The sequence below is a fragment of the Halyomorpha halys genome, unplaced genomic scaffold (genome assembly GCF_000696795.3).
Source record: "Halyomorpha halys isolate HHAL.00 unplaced genomic scaffold, Hhal_1.1 Scaffold158.1, whole genome shotgun sequence".
Lineage (NCBI taxonomy): Eukaryota > Metazoa > Arthropoda > Insecta > Hemiptera > Pentatomidae > Halyomorpha > Halyomorpha halys.
In genome coordinates this window covers 499,722-520,713 of record NW_027107138.1, presented here as the reverse complement: position 1 = coordinate 520,713, position 20,992 = coordinate 499,722, and the positions used below count along the sequence as shown (strand labels likewise).

The 20,992-nt window shown below is 35.6% G+C and overlaps 1 protein-coding gene and 1 long non-coding RNA gene across 4 annotated transcripts in view; one reads left to right on the top strand and one right to left on the bottom strand.

Annotated features, from left to right (window-relative positions):
• The window catches only part of stac (C2 and C2B_Munc13-like domain-containing protein staccato), a 149,083-nt gene that overhangs the window by 50,896 nt on the left and 77,195 nt on the right, over positions 1-20,992 (bottom strand). Inside the window, exon 1 of one of the 3 annotated variants that reach the window (XM_014417498.3) lies at positions 8,824-8,952. The exons of the other annotated variants lie outside the window; for them this stretch is intronic. Coding sequence (XP_014272984.1) covers positions 8,824-8,925 — 102 coding nt within the window. The 5' untranslated portion in view covers positions 8,926-8,952. Of the gene's footprint in view, positions 1-8,823; positions 8,953-20,992 lie in introns of those variants that run through there. 3 annotated transcript variants of the gene reach the window in all.
• Positions 9,032-20,992, top strand: part of LOC106678757 (uncharacterized) — a 107,092-nt gene continuing 95,131 nt past the window's right edge. Inside the window, exon 1 of the long non-coding RNA XR_001342820.3 lies at positions 9,032-9,246. This is a non-coding gene — a long non-coding RNA (uncharacterized lncRNA). The remainder of the gene's footprint in view (positions 9,247-20,992) is intronic.

Genomic DNA, 20,992 nt, shown 5'->3' with positions numbered 1-20,992 from the left:
TCAATTTATATGAGAAGTTAGTTAGGGGTACCGTTAGTGAAGAACACAACTAAATAAAAACATATTTATTAGTGCCATTGTTTCGGCCAGAATTCTAGGCCTTCATCAGGGCTAAAAATAAAAAGCAAGATAACAACCATAATGAATAAAAGAAATTACAGAATAATAAAAGTATTGTTGGAAAAAAAATTTAGTGTAATATTACAAGAATATTGAAACTGTATGGGAATATAGTAATATTAAAATTAAGAATGAGAATAAAATTAAGAAACTAAAATAATAATAATAATAATGTATTTATTGAGGGGGTTTATGGGCAGGACAACAGGAGGACTAGAGAGGGAGATGGGTGCGGGTGTCTCCCCCACTCTTTGTAGATGAATCAGGCCAGAGTGCCCTACTCACTGTATGAGGATTCCCAGTCCTCCCTATCCCTGCCAACGCCAACTGTCACCTCCGCGTGGTGCCCCCTGGGGAGTCTAATCGGACTCGCGAACGACAGAGGTGGGTGTCCGTCATGCCTGTCAATAAGTCAATAAGGGCCCTTTATACACCCAAGCTAGGCGTAGAGAGCTCGAACTGAGGCTGAATGGCAGAGGGTGTATAAAAATATACTGTCTCATATCGACCCACTTGGGGCACCTGGCGCACCCCATTGTATCTAATGCCCGCTGTAGGGAGAAGGGGTAGTACCTGCAGTGCCTTTAAGAACCCCCATACTCGTGGGAACAAAATGAACGAGAACAATATTTTTTACATTTATCCCTTTCCAGATGAGGAGGACTCGACCTCCTCAGATATTTCGGACCCCCGAATACGAAGATGGACACTGGTCGGCATTGGAAAAGGAGGCTGGCTTTCACGGGGTTTTTAAGATCCTAGAAAGCAGCCTATTTATAGCCTATTTATTTAATTTTAGGAAGGCCTTTGTGAAGGTACGCACTAGGAGGAGAGAGGGGCTGGTGAACCCATGGATGTGGAGAGTGCCGCTTCGACCTCTCGCGCTGGCGTAAGTGGGATGGCGGCCCATCGCACTGGAGCGAGGGAATCGGGAAGGCGGAACATGGGTGGATGTAGAGCGCAGGCTGCGAGTGGATCTGGAGGACTGATTACCAGTGGATCCGGAGGGCTGGCAGCAGGTTGCTCTGGAGGACGGGCTGATGGTGGACCCAGAAGGCTGGCGATGGAGAGCGATCCTGGAGGTCTGGCTGCTGGGGACACGTCCGTGGCGGGTACCTGCATCACTGCATTGCTGCTTGCAATGTTCTACAGCAGTATGTTAAGGGTAAGGACGGTTATATTATTTTAATTCAAAATGCAGGATCAGCGGACTGGGCATGCGGGGGTACAGCATTATCTCCGTGCCAATGCATACCAGAACCTGTATCCTTTATAAGAGTAAACTTAAGATGCTGCCTCTTGGGCACTTATGTTCCAGGGACTTGGCAGCAACGAAGTTGGCCCTCAAAGAGAGAACCCATAGGGAGGTGACACTTGCCTCTGTTTACCTCCCCTATTTAGAGGCCATTCCAACGGCGGCCTTGAGGAGGATGGTGGATAACCTGGCTGAAGGATGAAACAGTGGTTTCCATGGATGCCAACGCTCATCACTGGCTCTGGGGGACCACAAACACCAACCAGGGAGGTGAGTCTCTTATAGAGTATCTTTTAGGGCATGACTTAGAGGTCCTCAACAGAGGCAGCAAGGCTACCTTTGTCAATAGCGTGAGGGCGGAAGTCATAGATATAACCATAGCCACTCGTCGAGTAGGTCCGATGATTAAGAACTGGCACGTCTCGGATGAAGAGTCATGCTCAGATCATCGGTATATTAGATATGACTTAACAACATATGACATGACCGAGTTGGTGTACAGGAATCCAAAGTTGATGAATTAGGATTCCTACTGTACCCAACTCGAGGAAGAGGTCAAGAGTTGTCAGGGAACAATCAGGAACAGCTGGCAGCTTGAATGCCTTAACACGTCTCTAACGGAAGTGATCATAAGATCCTATACTGATAATAACAGTGTATGCAGGATCCAAACCAACACAATAAAACCTCGTGGAATGAGGAACTGGCTAGGCTGATAGGACTCACGAGAAGATTCTTCAACACAGCGAAAAGAACAGGCTGTTGGGACACCTACAAGAGTGCACTAACTGACTACAATAGGGCTGCGAGGAAGGCCAAAAGAGGGGAGTGGAGGAGATTTTGCAATGATGTTAATGATGCTCCCTCCACGTTCAGAATCAATACGATTCCATCCAGGGACTCTGAAAGGGAAGTGTTGGGTGCTGAGGTGGAAGGGGGGTTCACCAACTGAGGTGGGAACCCTGGAGGCTCTGGCACGCTCACAATGCAATCAGGTCGCCGTATCTTAATCAACAAACATCTTGGTGTAACTCTTGATAGTAAACTGAAGTGGCAACTCCATGTTGAAAGAACCAATATGAAGGCACTAAGGTGTTTCTGGGCATGTAAAGGAGCCGTAGGCAAATCCTGGGGCCTTAAACCAAAAGTTATATATTGGTTGTACATGGCAGCGATAAAACCCATTGTCCTATATGCTGCCATTGTATGGTGGTACAGGGCTACCACCAGGAAATCCCAAGCTTGGCTCGGGAAACTTCAGAGACTGACGTGCCTCATGATAACGAGTACCATAAGCACTACTCCTTCTGCAGCAATGGAGGTTCTTCTGGACATTAAACCTCTACATATAGAGATTGAAGCTCAAGCCCTTAGCTCTGCATATAGGCTTATGAAACTAGGCCCTAACTTATGAGGGAAATGGCAGACTGTTCAGGAGGATCAACGAAGATGGGATCCTGGCTATGCATTCTGATCATCAGGAGAAGAAATACAAGAACACTACTATAGTGTAAGAGGTGAAGGGTCAACCCCACACAAGCCGTGCAATGGGATAAACTGCCTTCATGGAACAAGGATCCGGAGCAGGAATATGGAGGATGGATATACTTAATCAAGGCACATCCATCTCATTAGGAAAACACACCACAGGATTCCAGGCTGAGGTGTTTGCAATCAATGTCTGTGCCCAGAATTTAATAAAAGAGGGCATGAGGGAAAGGCTAATTATGATTTACACGGACAGTCAGGCAGCCATTTATGCGCTGGATAACTGTGTAACCCGCTCCAAATTGGTGGAGGAGTGTAAGGCTAACCAGAACTCTCTCTCCTTGGCCAACATGGTGCGGGTGGAATGAGTGCCTGGACATAAAGGCATTAAAGGAACTGAGCGAGCGGACAACCAAGCAAGGAAAGGATCTGAGTCCGGATCTTTGGTAAGGATCGTATCTTAGACCCCAAACATTGCGAGACAGTGGAGCCTTAAACACTGTCCAGATTTGCAAAGGCAATTGGCCTGTATTGAGCATAGGAGGGACGGAGTTCAATAGGCCATCTTTGGCCGGGGTGCTTCTTAGCCGGAAAAAAAAAATGTATTCATTGGCTTATAAACAGCATAGCCATGGGGTCTGGCCCAATCAATGCTAGATAGAAGAAAAAAATATAAGTAAATAAAGATAAAGATATGAAATGAACTAAGTAAATACATATATAAATTGAAAATGATTTAAAATTAAAGTTACATAAAAAAATATTACAAAAAACCTATTTGTGATTAATTAAGTATGTAAGAAGAATGACAAAATTAAAGAAGTAGATAAGAAAACGAGATGGAACTTACCTCCAGACGGTTATGATTCTTATACTAACTATCTTTTATTCTTTTTCTTACCATCTTTTCCCTCTTTATCCTTATTTTTTCTTCTTCCACCACTTTATAATGTAATAACTGGTAACTAAATGTAACCGTTATTTGTATTACTGACTACTCAGCTTATATAACTTTATGTCTACATCTTTAATTTTGTCATTCTTCTTGCATATTTTGGTAATCACATATTAGTTTTTCTTTATAATTTTAATATAACTTCAATTTTAAATAAATTTCAATTTCTATAAATATTTAATTAGTTTATTTTCATATCTTTATCTTTATTTTTATTAATTTATTTGTTTTTTTCTTCTCTCATTCTTAATTTTAATATTACTATATTCCCATACAGTTTCAATGTTCTTGTAACATTACACTCTAAATTTTCTTCAGTACTACTTATGTAGCTATATTATCTGGTATCGTCTTGTTATGTTTCTAGTTATTCAACATTTCCTTGTATTCATTATAGTTGTTATCTAGTTTTTTATCCTTGGCCCTGATAAAGGCCTCGAATTCTGGCCAAAAAGTGAACATATCTTGGATTATTGTAAATTATATTGAGCAATGGAACAGTATAAATAATAACAATAGTAAATAATAATAATTTGTATGCAATGTAGGCTGATTGTATAAAGAGGATTAGCTCAAGCTTAGATAAAAAATAATAATAAATAACATGACATGACATTTTAATCAAACTCGTTATATCAATGAACAATTAAATGGTCGTTAACATGAGTTAGTTGTTAACCTCATTGAAGTAATCTGGCGAGCTTTGAATATCCAACTTTCAAAATATCTTCCAATGAAGTACTTTGTATAATTTTAATAATCATAGTTTTGTATAATTAATATTTAAGTTAAGTTAATAATATATTAATTATACAAAACATTATTAATTTGTATTAATAATGTTTTGTATAATTAATATTTTGTATATTTGAAATAACACTAAGCAATATCCAAAACATTTTTTTATAATTTTAGATGATCTTTACGTTTTAAAGAGTGTTGAAACCGAAAATAAACTCCCTCTTAATTCATCAGAAAATCATGGTGAGTAATAACAGTTTTGTAGCTCAAAAATTAATAAAATCGTTCATACCTCCTTGGGGCACTCGATCCATCAACTACAGATTTCGAAACTAGATCAAGTTGAAACCATTATTTCTCCTGCATACTTTGATAAAATTCAAATGATTTATTATGGATTTTCTCAGATTCTAATTATAACCATAAAGTATACATTTGTTAGGTTTGAAGCGTATGAAAAGTCACTTGAATATATTTAAACAATTTTTAATATATCGTCTTATATCTCAAATTAAAATTGGCCTAGTAGAGTCTAATTTGTATTATTTGAAACACAATTGAAAGTCAATAGTATATGAAAACCGTAAGGAATCACGGTAAACAAGAATAATGGTTATGAAAACTTTTTTGGTATCATTTAGTGAATAAAAATTGATGATAATTGTGCTTTAGAATTGCAGGAGATAACAAAAATGATTTTTTTTTTTTGCTTCATTTTGTGTGTTAGAAAATAATTTCACAAAACGGTTTTTACGAATTGATTTTTATTAATAATTCGCAGTTCCAATGAAAATTTGTTTTCCGTACACATAATAGGTTAACACACATGATCCATGGACCTCACATTGGATGAGATAGGAAGTGACTGTCCCCTCCATAATTTGAAAACACAAAAAGTTGGGAAATTCGATGTTCGATACACTTCTAGCTTGGAAAATCATGATTAGCATTTTTCTCAAAGATTTACTTCATTTAAAACCCCCTACCAATATTTCTGAAGTTAATCAATTGGAATTTTATAAATATAATGTGTTTGAAAAGAGAAGAAAATAATTACTGTGTCGATATTCGTTAATATCGTTATAACATATAATAAGACAACAGTATAGTAATATAACAGGTAAGTTTAAAGTTCGAATCCAAAAGAGTTGGGAAAATTAAAGTAGTACTTCTTATACTTAGCAAAATTAAAATATTTTGAGATGGTTGGAAAATTCGAAAATTGTTGAAAGTTTAAAATTTTAATACCACTCAACTAATTGTTGTAGCAACGCTCCTTGATAATTTAATCTGTGGTAGTAATAATACGAAAAAGATTAGAGGTCCATAGCAGATGGTTTTGTAACAACACCTCATACGCTCCTTTTAGTCGTACTAAAAAAAACAATATCAAGGCACTGGATGATTTTGTGCTAAAAATTGTGATCAAATTGGTGAAAATAGTGTTCATGAATGAGTGTTTCAGATTATCGCAGAGTTTATTTAAGGACAGTTAGCGCTATTCGAACTGTTTCCTACGGAGCGGGGTGCGTGACAGCCCGAATGCCGCCTGTGGAACTCCTTGCTGAAGAAAGAAGCAGGCACTATGGACAACGCTTGCACGTTTCTAGAGAAGAAGAGCGAAAAATAACCATCGACCAGTGGCAGCAGCGTTGGGAGGCTACAGATTCCGGGAGATGGGCACCCGATACAGGTTAATACCTGATGTAGGCACGTGGTATGGCCGCCAGCATGGTGAGGTGGATTTTTATGTAATCCAATAGATATCCGGATATGGATGATTTAGAGCCTACCAGTACCGCTTCAAACTGGACGCAGAATGCCCTGGACGTCAGACTTTTGAGGAAACCGCGGAGCACGTGTTTTTCACTTGCATTCGCTTTGCGGCAGAAAGAAGTGAATTGGAGAGACTGTGTAGGACGCATCACACCAGAAACCGTGGTGAGCTTTATGCTACTCTCTTAAACTTAAAAAAATAAATTCTTAAAAACTTAAATCTTAAAAACTTAAATTCGAAATTTTACATGATCGTTATAATTCACTTTACTATTTGTGTTTTTCATTTATAGTAAAGTTGAAAGTAAAAATCAGATATAATTTTTTTGTTTTTACACTAGACTCGATATTGACATTTTATTAAAAACTACTGTACGGAACAATGACATCATTACACAAGGACCTACTAGGCTAGGTCCCCTAGCACCTGCGATCAATATATTCAAAAAATAAAATAAAATAAATCTGTACCACTGCAACCCATGGAGGTTAAGGGTACAGTACTTTGTGTGTGTTACTAGACCAACGGTAGTGCAAGGTGGTGATATGGTTAGAATCACGCTCGACCGCCAGATTTATACCCAATTAAGGGCACCCACTTTATAAGGATGGGTGGATCCCGGAGGGCTCCAGAACCCACAGGGCTGACTCGCGGCTACAGAGAAATAAAATAATTATCTGCCAAACTGAATTGGAACCCGGGTTCATAAAGTTTGTAGTACATTGCTTTACCAATCAGCTACTCATTCCCAAATATATTATATGTTAATTAAATATATACATATTAATTAAACCAAAAATGATGAGCGAATGATTTAACGAAGTAAAGTTTAATAAAATAGTGAATCATTACTGATAGCGTCCCTTACCATTTTCTCTTCATATTGAATATAGAGACATCAATAAACACCACATTATAAAACAAATAAAAAAAAATCACTAAGAAGTACGATAACGTGAAGAAAGACAAAGCAGCTTATCACAATGACTGCTATCGATAGAAACTGAAGTATTCAAAAAAATAGACTGAAGATGTAATTCATGATTTTGCTCATAAAAAATTAAGATTTTTATTAATTTCAGTACATTTTTAATTTATATTTTTAAAAGTTTATCATCTATCAAATTCTAAATAATTAACGACTTTTAACAAGGATTTTGTTTAATTCTGTAGACAACCCAAATTAATTTTGGACTCGCAAGGGCAAGAAACGCGCTATTCCGACCGAGAAAGTGCAACATTTGAATAACTGTCATTGAATAGGGATTGTCTGCATTTATATTAAATGTTGGCCGGCTACCACAAAATAGTGGCCAAGCTTCCACTTCTTGGTCACCCCTGTACACCAATTATAAACAGGCCTTCTTTTTATTGTTAGAACCGAATGAATCCTAAAGATACCAATATTACTTAAGACCATTACTATACCATAATAAATATAAATCGAAAAATATGCTATTATTTCAATCATTTTAACATTTAATATAAAAATATCATATGCAAAGAGCATCAAATACAACATTACTCAACGAATGCGCTCTTTACATAATCTATTCGAATTATAATTTAACACTCAAAACAGAAAGAAAAGCGAACAAGTTACCATTGCTTTGGAATTGTTGAAAGAATGAAGGTTTGAATTTGCAGTACTCAATCTCAAGTTGTTCACAACACTAAATTCAATTTTATAGATAGTTCCACTTCTACTATATTCAAGTAGCTACTCACTAAACCTTGACCCAGAGTATACATTCTTCCAGGCTCAGAAATTTTCCAGAAAAATGAAATCCTCCGGAGCTGGTATCGAACTCAAGTCTTCAGTCGACACTGACCACTCCAACAACAATTGGGTCTTACAACTTATTAATAACTCAAATTGTTACCTTTTATCGAATTAAAATATAATTTTATCTCAGTAACATAAAGAAAATTAATATTTTTTAAAATATAAAAAAAATACCTAAGTATTAAAAATGATATCATAATGCAGCTAACCATTTCAATTTTGCATTCTAATATCGCGGTTATTATCACTCTGGTCAATGAATGTTCAATAAAAAGTAATGAGATTCTTAAGAGTTAGAGTGCTGATTTACAATCTTCAATTTCCTTTCATGTTTGTCCTATCAGTGAGGTAATAAGAGATCCAGTCCAGTCAGTGAGGTGATAAGAGATCCTGTCCAGTCAGTGAGGTGATAAGAGATCCTGTCCAGTCAGTGAGGTGATAAGAGATCCTGTCCAGTCAGTGAGGTGATAAGAGATCTTGTCCAGTCAGTGAGGTGATAAGAGATTCTGTCCAGTCAGTGACAAATTACGTTAATGACAGCAAAGTATTCTATACGGATTCTTCTAGGAATTGAATGATAGATTGAGAAGTCGAGTTTGGTTATCATCTTTCTATTGATAACAGAATAGAATTCAAGAAAGTTATGCAAAATTAGGATAAGATTATGTTTGATTCGGAAAATCGAAAGAACTCATGCTCACTTTCATGGTCTGGACGAGGAGTGTGGTCTGTCTTTGGATTTCTTCCTTCTTGAGCCCCCTGAAGTTGGGCATCTTGAGCGACTTGCGCCGCCTCCGGTCCATGGCGAGGAAAGGCCAAAACTGAGCTGGGCGAGATGCTGCACATGCGCCCTCCCTTTGGCACCCTTCACGACCATTCTAAAGCTCTCCTATCAGTCGTTATCTTTAGCCACTAGGCCCCGAGGCACCGAACCGTCCGACTACCGGTTAACTTCAGTTCATTTACGCCTGCCAGTTCCGCAATGTCACAAAGTAATTCCAATTTATTCTAAAATGTCCAGGCTCGTTAAGTGATCCTTCGATCTATTGTGAGATTATCACTCTCTGAAAGGATTGGGAAAAGTGTACCGGGATTATGAGGCCTCGTAGTAAATCTTCAATCAGGTAAAACGATTATAAAATATTAGGGTTTTGGGGAAAAAAATAAAAAAAATATTATAAAATAAATATATTAAAAAAATTAAATAAAAAAGATGGAATAAGCGAACAGAGTATAGGATACCCTATTGAATTCAACCAACGAAAACAAATTAAATTTTAATTATTGTACATCACTAGGAATCTGTTTTTAAACGAAATAATTTTAACTAGTCTCAAAATAAACTTAGTTTTATTAATTCTGGACTTTATCGTTTAGTGTTGAAAAAAAAAAATGAATTCTTTCAAAAGTCCTTTAACTTTTTATATGACAATAATTTCCCTAGAAAATTTAGGATAATAGAATCGGCTCAAACATTACAAAAACGTGAAATATGTATATATAAAGAATAAAAATGTAATAAGTTTTTATTATTACTATTTAATTCTATATTTTACTTATAAACTTTATATATTTATATACTATGTATATATTAGTTATTTATTTTACTATTTAATTTATATAAAAAATATGTGGTTAATGTGGTCATAAGATATGTTTCTACAATCTTTTTGATTTTCATTTAATGATAACAAAATGAATTCCACAATAATTTCGTATTAGTCTTCTCATTTGTACTCGTTGAATTTTGTAATTGCCCTTTGATGCCACCTCCACCAGTTTAAAAATTATAGTGAACAACTAGCAAACAATGATGAGAACATAGTTGACCGTGGAATATATATGTGAGGAGAAGATGGTTGGGGAACTTATTTGTGTTCTCTGACCGCACCCCCATTATTTTACCATCTTCTCTTAAAAAAGAGTAAAGGCAGGAAAAGATAGCTGAGATATATTAGCCATAAGGTTAATGACCAAAAACTATCACAACTTACGAAAACACTCTACTATCACTAATTTTATCCTTGGATAAAATTTTTCTTTGTCCTAAAATAAAAATACAAAATAATTGATTTTCATCCACCTAATGATGTCTGTAACACACATAGAAAGAAGTAATTGGAGAACATACGGCAATAACAATAAGGAAAATTGATTTTTTTATTTATCTCAAAGAATAAAGCTCACCGATTACGTAGTTAAAATGTTCTCAACTATATGAATGATTACAATATTTTTATCAATAAAGATAAAAATCTTTTATCGAACCACTTTTCTTACAGTGTTGGACCGTTTACACTAATTGTCAGAAACATCCCATCAGATCACCTTAACTCTCCGTTGTAAGCCTCTACCCTCCTGTCCTACAGTATCCTTTCTAAATACTTCACTAACGCCTGTTGAACAGATTCGATACTTAGGACTCCATCTTGACAAGAGACTTACTTGAAATCCACACACGAGACTGAAACAACAAGAAACTGCTCGTAAATTCCGACTGCTACAACACTTACTTCACAACCGCTCTAAACTTCCCATTCACTACAAAAAATTAGTATACACTACGATAATCAGACAAATTTGGACATATGGAATTGAGCTCTGGGGCTCCACCAAACCATCAAATTCTTCCCGCATCCAATCCTTACAATCCAAAATCCTACGTAAAATCCTTGATGCTCCTTATTACCTTACAAATATACTCATTAACAATTAGATACACAATGATACATTAAGTTATGTATCAGGTAGATCCAAATTGATTAAACATTTATTCTGTTACAAAACCATATTACTTAGCAGCATAAGCATGTTACTTAAAAGCATGTTATTGTTTTACAAAAGCAAGAAATATCAAACAACAATATTTTATATATATTAAATTCAGTTCTATCATATGGACGTTAAAGCAAATGGACCAGTTAATTCACCGTAGAATGCGGCCCTCCATTAAAATCTAATGACGCGAAAAGTTAGCAACGCTCATTTATATGAGCGTTCATATATTTTAGAGTTTTTATTAGAATCTCTTAGTGATAAAATAACATAATTGTTATTCATTTATTTGTCTAGACCTCAATTTGAGAAGTAGATCTGTACATATTTTGAAAAAAAAATGAAGACTATTTATAACAAACAGGGTTGCCCATCCCCCTTAAGACCGATGGTACATGAAATTCCAACGATATATGGGTTTTCGCAGGTTATATTTGAACTAAAAGTTAACCTATATTTGTAGAATAAAAAATATATTGATTTATTCTAAAAAAGTATTTGTAGAATAGAATAAAAAAGGCATACAATTGTGTAAATCCAATGTTGTATTTCTTTTAAAATTGATTAAGGGCATTAATTTACTCTGTGTATGTGCAATCAAACAAAATTTTTGTTTTAATGTTGGCATACTACAGTTTCCATTTTAGCACAAAAACCTATACTCAGATGAACAAACTCATATTAAGAGAAAATAAAAGGATTAATTGTTATTTTGTTGTAAGTAGACTGTAATTTTGCTATCATTCGGATTAATTACCTCAGACTGCCCCATATCACATTTTTTTTTGTCCTGAAAGCTACTCTTCTGTTATGAGTTAGTAAAAAATACCATATGCGACTGTCTGTTAACCTGAGGGCTTGTCTTATTGAATTTGTAATAAAAACAATCGAGGTGAATCTTTTAGGTATAATCCCTGGCTGGTTTGTTTTGGATACAAACCATTTCGATTTAAATATTAAAACTTTTAATTTGTTCGTGAAAAATCAGCTGCACAGTGATGAGATACTGCCGTTCTCTTTGCCGTTGATTTTTAAATAGTTTATGTATGCATATATTAAAAATAAATTTTTAAAATTTATTTCGTGATTATTTTCCCAGAAGTGGGTGGTATTTTTTATCCAATATGGACAAAAATAATATGGAATTAGATAGGAATAAGTCCTGCGAAAATTCAGAAGAGGAGACAGCAGTCTGAGAAATAAGCGAATCAGACTCTCAATATTTAAAAAGACGGACGCTTCAAAAGCGCCAACGAAACATTGCCCCCGGTTCTCCGGGAAACTCTCTTAACAAGAAAAAAATAAATAAATCGGACAAATACAAATAGTCAGTCGAAAAAACAGCAAAAACGCGCAATAAGACCACTGCAGTCACTACTGGTGAAACAAGTTTACCAACCACTCCTACCAGCAATAATATTGTTGCCGCTAACAAACAACCAGACAAGACTTCGAAACCGGTTACTTTCTCAGAACCTGAGCCACTACCTATTTATGTTACAAATATCGAAAACTTCGTTTCCTTTGGTAGGGAAATTGCCAATTTGATAAGTCAGACGAATTTCCGCTGTTTTTCAAGAGCGAAAGATATAAAAATTAATACTAACACGAAGGAACATTATACAATTCTAATAGATTATTTGAATTCAAAAAAATACAACTTCCATTGCTTCCAACTTCGCGACGAAAAAGCATACAGAGTGTTCTTTAAGAGGGCTACATTCAACTACCCCCACAAGCGAAATAAAAAGTAGCCTAGAGGAAATAGGACAGATATATTTCGGACATAACATCCGAAATCTATCATGCTGTTCTTCATGGATTTAGAGCCAGCATGAAATAGCGAATTTTTTCAAGTCACAAGACTTGTGTTTTCATCGGTACGTTTTGAGCAGGCCAGGCAGAAATCTATAATAGTGCAGTGCACGAACTGTCAAAACTTAGGACACACAAATGCCATGCGCTTGCCAACACCAAGCAAGGTGCATTAAATGTGCCGGCCTCCATGGATCAAACGCCTGCCAGAAATCAAGAGATGTGCCAGCCAAATGTGCACTCTGTTCGAAAGACCACCCGGCCAACTACAGACAGTGCGAGGTCTATTAAAAACTCTTGAGAAAAATCGCACTCAGGTACATCCTGAAGTTGGGTATTTTGCCAGAATTAGAGAAAAATGCAACTCAACTCAACCAGCAATAACCTTTTATTTCAACCATCTCAGACCATCATCGCCAGAAATACAGAAGACCACAACCATACTCTGAAGTCACAAGGAACCAGCAGCCTCAACGTCAGGCGCCTCAGGTCTCCCATTCCTATCCCCAGACCTCTCATTCTCAGTCTCAAACTCCTCGTTCTTGTTCCTTCCCGTCATCTACCTTTAAAGGTTAAATTACCTCCGGAGCATCCACTTCCAGCTCCTAGTCACCCTACTGTTCAAATAAACAACCCACTCCAATTAACTGTTAAAATAGATCCTGTACCCCATTCCCCACGACGGGTTCACCCAACACCTGGGGTTCACGTTCCGAGTCATACAAATTACCCAGCCCCTGATCCACATCTACGTTTCAACTACAATCCACCCGATGTAAACTTTATCCTAGCATCCTTCCTGTTGGATCTCCAAGATACTATTAAACCGCTTATCACACTTCTCACTAGAATCCTTACCGAAATTCCCAATAATTTCCCACGATGAGTGCAAAGTCCCTAGCTTTCCTTTTGTGGAACGCTAATGGACTAGATAACCACCGTGACAAACTCGATATATTGTTCCACAATAAACACAAATATTGCACTGTTGACAGAAACTCACTTTACTCAACGGACACATTTCTACATACGTGATTACATTAATTATCGATCAGACTTCCCAGACAACACTTCACACGCCGGATTTTGCATCGTTATCCATAAATCCTTATCCCATTCCCACCTTTCTTCCACTCCAACTGACGCTATCTATTCAACCTCTGTAATCATTTTAACTCGTCCTTTCCACCAACCAATAAACTTCAACCACCTTGATTCTTTATTCCAATCCTTCGGATCGCGCTTCATTACTGGAGGAGACTATAATGCCAAACATCAACGATGGGGATGTTGTAAATCCAATACCCATGGTAATATCCTTTCCCGTGTAACTACCTGCAATAGTTATTGTATGAAGCGTGCCTTCAACTGAATTGCCAGACACACTTCACTTTTGGTTGGTTGGTTGGGATTGAGAGGACTGTATAATTGAAAAAATGAGACATGATTAAATGAAAATAAAATTCTATTATCCAAGTTACAAGTGGTGTAGGGGGTGGCCGAAAGAAAACATTTATGATTAGATGGTTAGTTAATTTTGAATGACCGGGCTATGGAAATTGTAGATATAAAATTGAGGTGGTTGATGATGATGCGGATGCTAACTATTGCTAGATCGACTTACTCCATGGTTCCTTCTTCCCTCAACATTCGTATGCCTCTCTCTCTCTCCTCTGCTTCTGGAAACAACTCCAGTAGTTCTACTCACTCATAGTCGATTTTCCTGATGAGAGACAAAAAAGAAAAAATGGCCTGCTTCTGGTAGAAAGACAAGATGGCTTTCCCTCAGCCGAGTTACTTCTTACCACCGAGAGTGCTGGAGGAGATGAGCTTTGGCTGTTGGCCAAATGTGACGCTACTAATGCTTCCATATGGCAGACCCTCAATTCAACCTTTGGTTGCCGTAGGTTATCCGGAACAGGTATTCTATTCTGTCGCCCATGAGTCTTACTTACTGGCCTACATCCCTCAATAAACGTCCTGATATCCCAGATATATTTATCAGCTCCCAAATTTCCTGTTCCCGGACCATTCTCTATAATTATGAGAGATAGTTGACCGTGGATAACTTATACGAGAAGATGGTTAGGGGGTCAAAATAAAATACAAATATGTTGATGTAACTTATTTAATCGTGCCAACGTTTCAGCTAGAGTTTCTAGCCTTCATCAGGGAACTGAACAAGATAACAACCAATGAATATAGAAAAGAAAAAAAGAAAATATAAACAGAATATAAAGTGAATAATTTTACAGAATGGCATTAATAAAATAAAGCAATGTGGGAAGTGGAAAATAAAATGTATAAATAGGTAATTGAATAAGTTGTAAAAATAACATAATTAAGGAAATAAAATAAAAATGAAGTTATATAATGCAAAGAAATATGGATATATTAGTTATTAATAATTTAATAATGGAAAGGAAAAGAAAATTGAGAGAAAGAAAATATATAATAATTGATAAAGAGGCAAAATATAAGTAAAGTTTAACAAAAGAAATGAATAGAAAAAAAAATATTTTGAAATAAATGAAATAATAATATATGGTGAACATAAGCAATAACGCGGGTAAGGAAAATTGAGAAAATAAAGAAAGGGGAAAAAGAGAATAAAACGAACCTGTTAGCTTGAAATCTAACCGCCAAGTGGTATTCTGCGCCGAGAATGGTCAAACTCCGAATTAAAAAATACGTTACAAGAATGACTGGAAAAATGACTTCCTTAAGAGGAAACGTTACGAGTGGGTAAAAAATAAAAAGTAAAAAGTAGAAAATATTTCTTATATATCGAATCTATAGATGACCTTTCCTCAGACCACAATCCAGTTATATTTTTCTTACATTCGAAATTCGTCCTAAGCCCTCTCATCCTTCATTGATTAAAGGACGAGTTAACCGGGACAAATTTCGTGATGATTTAGAAAACAAACTGGACTTAAAAATTCCACTTAAGACTAAACATAACATTGACGAAGCCATAGAAAACTTTAGAAAATCTATAAGATTTTGCATATACGACAACACGACTATCAGTAAAATTAATAATACCATACATTCTAACTTGCACATTCACATCTTTTTAAAGGAAAAACGCAGAGCAAGAGCGAACTGGCACAGGACTAGATACCCAACAGATAAAACATATTATACTAAATTGAAAAACAAACTTAAAACAGAACTTAAAAATTCAAAATGCAAAGTTTAACTAACTTAACTGAAAACCTCAAGACTACTGACTATTCTTTATGGACAACTGCTCGGAAACTTCTCAACTTCAAGAACTTTAACCTTTTTTCTTACTGAATCTCAAACATGGACGAAATCGGACAATGAAAAAACTAAGGTATTCTGTCAGCACCTTTCTAAAACATTTGAGCCATACCCTGACATCCTTAATCCAACCCATATCAAATACATTGAAAAAGAATTGAATACTCCACTTCAAATGACCCTTCCTCTTAAACCATTTTATCCATCACAGATCCATCACAGATATCCAACATCATTCAGAAGTTACCATCCCGCAAAGCTCCTGGTTATGACCTAATTACATCCCATATTCTAAAACATATTCCTCGAAAATCTGTTATATTCTTCACCTACATCTACAATGCTGTCCTCAGATCCACATATTTTCCTGACCCATGGAAATTATCCATAATCAAAATGATTCCCAAACCTCGAAAGCCGCCAGAACACCTATCCTCCCACCGTCCTATCACTCTGTTACTTATCATGGGCAAAATCCTTGAGAAACTCATATTAAAACGCCTGTACCCCATCCTAGATTCCAACCACGTAATCCCTGATCACCAGTTTGGATTCCGACAAAGCCATTCTATGTTTGACGTTGTCTCGTCTTCATTGGAGCGCGGAATGTACTGCTCGGGAGTCTTTCTTGATGTATAACAGGCTTTTGATCGAGTCTGGCACCCGGGACTGCTATACAAGATCCGTAAATTCCTACCCCCTACATATTTTCTCATTATCCGATCTTATCTCTCCGACAGGTTATTTCAAGTAAATCACAAAAGCGCTTATACATCCCTATTTCATCAGTCTGCTGCTGTATGTCAGGGCAGTATCTTTGGTCCTATCCTTTGTACAGTTTTTACAGTTGACATCCCAACCCATCGTAACACTATTCTCACCACGTATGCCGATGAAACATGCCTATTGTCAATGAACAATGATCCTTCCATTGTATCCCAAACACTCCAATCTCACACCAACACCCTTGAAGAATGGTGCCAAAACTGGAGGATTAAAATAAATTCCAATAAACCCCACCAAATCAAATTGACCCTTCTTCGTAAACTTTCATCTTGCCCCACAGTATCTTTTAATAATACCCCACTTTTCCCTGTAGAACAGATCCGTTACTTACGACTACATCTGGACAAACGACTGACATTGAATCCTCATACAATACTGAAAAGACAGGAAAATGCTCGTCGATTATTACAATATTTACTTGACAAACGGTCTAAACTTCCAATCCATTACTAAAGACTGATCTACATGACTGTTATAAGGTCTATCTGGACAAACGGAGTTGAGCTATGGGGCTCCATTAAACCATCGAATTCGTCCCGAATCCAATCCTTACTGTCCAAAATCCTTAATGCTCCTTACTTTGTCACAAATCAAATCATCTATCAGGACCGCAATGTCCCATATGTTGCCAATTTGGCCAGAACCAGATACCAATTCTTCCATGATAAACTTCCCAACCACCCAAACCAAATCGTTTCTAATCTAGTTCCTCCTTCATTACCTAATAATCCTCCTAGGCGTCTGAAAAGAAGATGGCCTCGAGATCTTCCCCTCTAGAAATGTTTTTGGAGTTCTATCAATGGATAGATTCTCCACATATTTGTATCATGTCATTATATCACCTATAGCAAATTTACTTGATGTATATATATTTATACAGTTGTAAATAGCAATAAATAAATTGTTAAAAAAAAATAAATTTGGTAATTTTTTCACGTGTAAAAATATAAACCTTAATTTTTCCGTCATTAAAATCACTTTTTCCTATAAATAAAATGTTACTTTGATACATAGTAGTTAATTTGATCATTGTTCTCACCTTATTCTGGTTACACCTTCCAAGAAGGCCCCTGACTCCATACATCTCAATACATCAATGAAACTTACACAAAAGTTGCTCCAATATGTATACTTTTATGGGAAAATAGTCTCATCGCAAAGGTCAATAAAACTCATTATTTCTAATCAAGCATGTGCAAAAATGAAGTTATTGCTTAACGAAGTTATTATTAAATTAGAAGTGCCCAAACAAATTTAGAAAAAAATATTTCAAGGAACAAACCTAATTTTATAAATCTACAATTTGTACTCTAACTTCCGTTGGTATTGACTTTTCCGAAACATTTTTTGTTGGATAGTTTAAAACAAAATAATAACGAGCAGTAAAAACTCCTTTTTTTCTCAATACCGAAACAATGTGTATAATTAGGTCTATGGCTTACAAGTATTGTTTGATGGGTGAACCAATTAAGGTGAATTCGTTTGTAGGTATTTGAGTATTACTCATCAACATGATTTTTGGAGGGTATTTTCACACGTCCCACCTCTGTGCTCCGTTTGACCCAATGAGTGTCGCCGCGGACATCTTATTATTCATGAAAATATAAAAGTAAATGTGAGAAGACAAAACGTCGTTGCACTTCGGCCAGTACTTGCTTTAAGTAAATGTTTTGAATGTAAGATAAGGGCCCTCACAATTATGGTATATTGGGGGCGGGGCGGGACGGAAAGGAAAGATAATATTCAGGTATAAAAATATGAAAATCATTATACAAGGACAAAATTCTGGCACACTTTAAAAATAATTGTCACTTTTCAATGTATTTTCTTCTCAGATCACACCTTTCATACAACTTCTTAAATTACATCTACGGTCTACTAAAATATACTTCATCTTAAGCATGGAATGAACACGGCCCTGAAAACTGGCGATTCTTTCCTAAAATAAATTAGTTCTTGAGAACTGCTATCTTATACAGAGCGGATGTGGATCATTGATGGAGCCCGTTTCTGCTTTTAGATTAGGTAAACAACCAAAGAGATTTATTTATAACAATTGGGTTATAGGTGGCCACTTCACCCTCTTGTCTATCTCGCTATCCTTCCATTCATCTCCCAGCTAATGGGGCCCTCCTCATTCATCTTCATATCCAAAGGCGTACCCAGGATCAAAATTAGGGGGGGGCAAGCCATAGTCAATCAGGTTGTGACATTTCAGCAAGGAATAGCAGAATGAAACCAATATTTTTAAACATTATGTATCATTGTCGCAGTTCTTTATTAGTTATTAGAATTAGTATTTACTTTAAAAAAATTTAATATTTATTAAATTAATATTTTCTTTTACTAATATGGAGGGGCAGCTGTGCCCTTCTGCTCCTCGCTGGGTACGCCCATGTTAATGTCTTCATGTGTTTGAAAATAAATTATATCCATAAACTGAAATGAGGTGATCTATCCAAGAGAAGAATCAGAATGATAATTGATCAATGTTGTCACTCGACGTCAAGGGTTTCTTTATATGTAGGGGCCCGAGGCACTTTAAGATATGGGGAGCCCTCCAGATTAGGGAAGGGAGCCTCCAAATGATTTTCTGATCAACTTTAGATTATAAAGAACACTCTAGTTAAATAAATTAAATCATTAATTTATCAATTATAATAAAACATATCCAGATACTCTTACACTTTTTATTTTCTTGTAACTCCTACGTTTCGGCCTTTCCAGCCATCCTCAAGGATCTTTTTAGTAACAATTTCAATTAAGTGGAATCGATAGACGACTTCATCTAAAAACGGATCATACGATTCCAGTTACCGGCAATTAAAGGAGCTTTAATTTACAACTTTGGAAATCCAACCTCTTCTCGAAGACTGAAGCCAGATTGCTGCAGGACATCCTGCTATAAGTTCTATATTTATCTATATCTGTATTGTTGTTACTACTATTTTTTTTTTTCTTTTCGTCTTTTTTCAAATGAACTTTTTTTCTCTCTCATTAGAAGTCAATTATTTATTTTTATTAAATCTATAAATGTCATTGTTTTTGTATAAATGTATTTTTTTTTAGTCTTTCCTCTTAAGCATTATTGTTTTTATCTATTTATTTTTTTATTTATATATACTTTTTTTTATAATTCATTATTATTATTCACAATTGTTCAATATTTATTACGTTGTAAATAGTTAGGGGTATTTATCGCACTAGACTGTAACACCCCACAATTAATTATTCAACAAAAAAAATCTAGCTGTCATGTAAAAATAATTAACCAAGTAAGGCCCACCAGGCCGATCCGGTATTAAATAAAAAAAAATCAATTAAATTTTAATTATCAATAATTATTTTTTTTTTTTTTAATTTTGAATCATATATTCTTCTACCTCATTTATAATATCATTTTATATCATCATCCAAACGACTAGCTTGGAATACACACAGTAGACTTAAAAGATCCGACTATTACAACAGTCATTAGGAAAACGGTCAGAACATCCAATCCATCACAAACGACTGATCTACATGACTATAAAATAAAGCCTATCTGGACATACGGAGTTGAGCTTTGGGACTCCACTTAACCTTCGAATTCCTCTCATATCCAATCCTTAGAATTCAAAATCCTCAATGCTCCTTACTTTGTCACAAATTAAATAAAACATAAAGACCTTAATGTTCTATATGTAACCAACCTAGCCCAAACCAGATATTTGGTTATACCTAAACCCATTAGTTTCTAGCCTTGCTTCCTCTTCCAATCCTGACAATCTTCTAAGGCGCCTGAAAAGGATGTAGCCTTAAGAGCTTCTAATGTAGAAATGTTATTAGAGTATTACCAATGGTTAGTTTTTCTACAAGCCTGTATCATATTATTATAACCTGGCCTAAAATTTACTAGATGAATTTTTATGAAAATACAGTTGTAAATTTCAATAAATGAATAAAATTAAAAACATCATCATCAAGTTAATTAACAAATAATTTAAATGCAATTGAAATTTTTAATCAATAGATCCTCGATGATAGCCGAAACGTAGGAATTACAAGAAAATAAAAAGAAAATATTGATATTTTTAATTACAATTAATAAACAACCTGCCTCAAACAAGAAATAAATTATATATCATTAATTTATTTAATATTTGAAAAGTAAAACAATAAAAATAAAAGGTACTTTTCTTGATTTTCGATTAGCAAAATCATGAGATAATTCGGAAAATTATA